The following is a 1,549-nucleotide window of genomic DNA, read 5'->3' on the forward strand; positions in this document are numbered from 1 at the left end:
GCCACAGCATGGGACCCCTACTGAGTTCTGACAGTGTCACCTTCTTGACAGGTACCACCATTTTGGGCAGCATTGCTCACTCCACAGTGCCCCTCTAGAGGCTGTCTGAATCCCTCCCCTCTCTTTTCTTGGGTACTTCAACATGGCCCCTTGGGGAGGGGATCCAGGACAGGGGTGGGAAAGGGAGTTGCACAGGGTAGAGGAACCCACTGAAACCAGAGGCTTGAGGCTAGGAAAAGCAGCAGGGGGATGCAAGGACAGGGTGGTGTAGGGTGCCCTAGGGCCACTTGGGGCTATCAGGGTCCTATGTGGCAAGACAAGCCAGATTTCCTATGGCCCCCAAATCCATGGGGCTGGAGTGTCACGCTGGCCCAAACCAGCCTCCATATCCTCATTGGGATTCCCCTGCAGAAATCCATGCTGGCCTTCAGTGTATGCACATGAAGCCAGCACTAACAAATACAACAAAGACTATCATGTCAAGGGGAAAAGACACTGTGTAGCTCAGCTCCTGCAGTCCCACTACTCTGGGGATCCCTGAATGAGATTTCAAAATTCAATTCAGCTCTGGCTTTCCATGTTCAACTTTCAGTTCTTCAAAGCCTGTTGAGCTTCTTCCAAAAGCAACTTCTTTCCCTGTCACCAGTGGGACATACTGAAAAGAAAGAAAAGAAGGAAATGTTCATGGTTCTGTGTGTGCTTGTGGGAGACTGTTGCTGCTGCAGCAGCACCTCTGTACCCCCTTCCAGGAAATCCAGCCCAGACTAGTCCTCAGAAGCCTTCTTGCAGTCAACCACAACCTCCTTCCAGTTCTGCACTTGCCTTGCCTGTGCTTCAAGCACTGGGCCCTTTTCCAGCTCTCTGGTGCTGCAGAAATAGGTGGCCGTGTCTGCAGCTGATGGTGAGAGTACTTCCAGCAACAGCTGGTTCCGGGAAGGGTCTGCAGAGCTGGTGACTCGGGCCTGGAAGGATGCAGCAATGTGCTGGAGTCCTGTGAAAGGATACTGCAACACTATATGCTGCAGCTCTTTGCCAGGAGTCTGACGGATCCAGTCCCAAGCGTAGCTGCTGTCGCTGATGGAAACACCAGAGATGTGGCAGGTAAGTGTGAGAGACTCTGAGACCTTCCCTACTGTGGGGCCTACAGCCTCGGTCTGCACCAGAGAAAGGGCACCTGCAATGACAGAAGAGAAAGATGAACAGGCACTAACAGCTCAAAGAATTGCTGCTTCTACTCCACCACTTCCCTGGGTTTGTGCTTGCGATCTCTAGGATCCAGCAGATGCAAGCACATGTGCTCACAAGCTGTTGCACCCCTTATATAGACTACAGACTTCCCCATTCTCAAAGTGAGCTCACAAATGACTCTCTGTACTTTTCCCATTTTCTCTGCTCACTCCTCAGGTAGCAAAACTTATGGGATGGACCGAGTCAACTGAGCTGTGGCCAAAACCAGAGCAGGGCTATGCACAGACCTCAGCACATGGGACATGACTGGGTACCACCCTACTAGGAAATGATGGAGCAGGACAGGAGCACGGAGTCCCCG

At 52.4% G+C, this 1,549-nt stretch overlaps 1 gene segment (V, D, J or C); it reads right to left on the reverse strand.

The window, feature by feature from the left end:
* Positions 1 to 764: 764 nt before the first annotated feature.
* LOC104515542 lies at positions 765 to 1,174 on the reverse strand (the record flags this gene model as incomplete). The annotated part of the segment is given in 1 exon segment: positions 765 to 1,174. A coding segment is annotated over 1 exon segment (410 nt), but the record flags the coding sequence as incomplete, so codon positions are not given.
* Positions 1,175 to 1,549: the final 375 nt, after the last annotated feature.

This window comes from Eurypyga helias, unplaced genomic scaffold, assembly GCF_000690775.1.
Source record: "Eurypyga helias isolate BGI_N326 unplaced genomic scaffold, ASM69077v1 scaffold1419, whole genome shotgun sequence".
Taxonomy (NCBI): Eukaryota; Metazoa; Chordata; class Aves; order Eurypygiformes; family Eurypygidae; genus Eurypyga; species Eurypyga helias.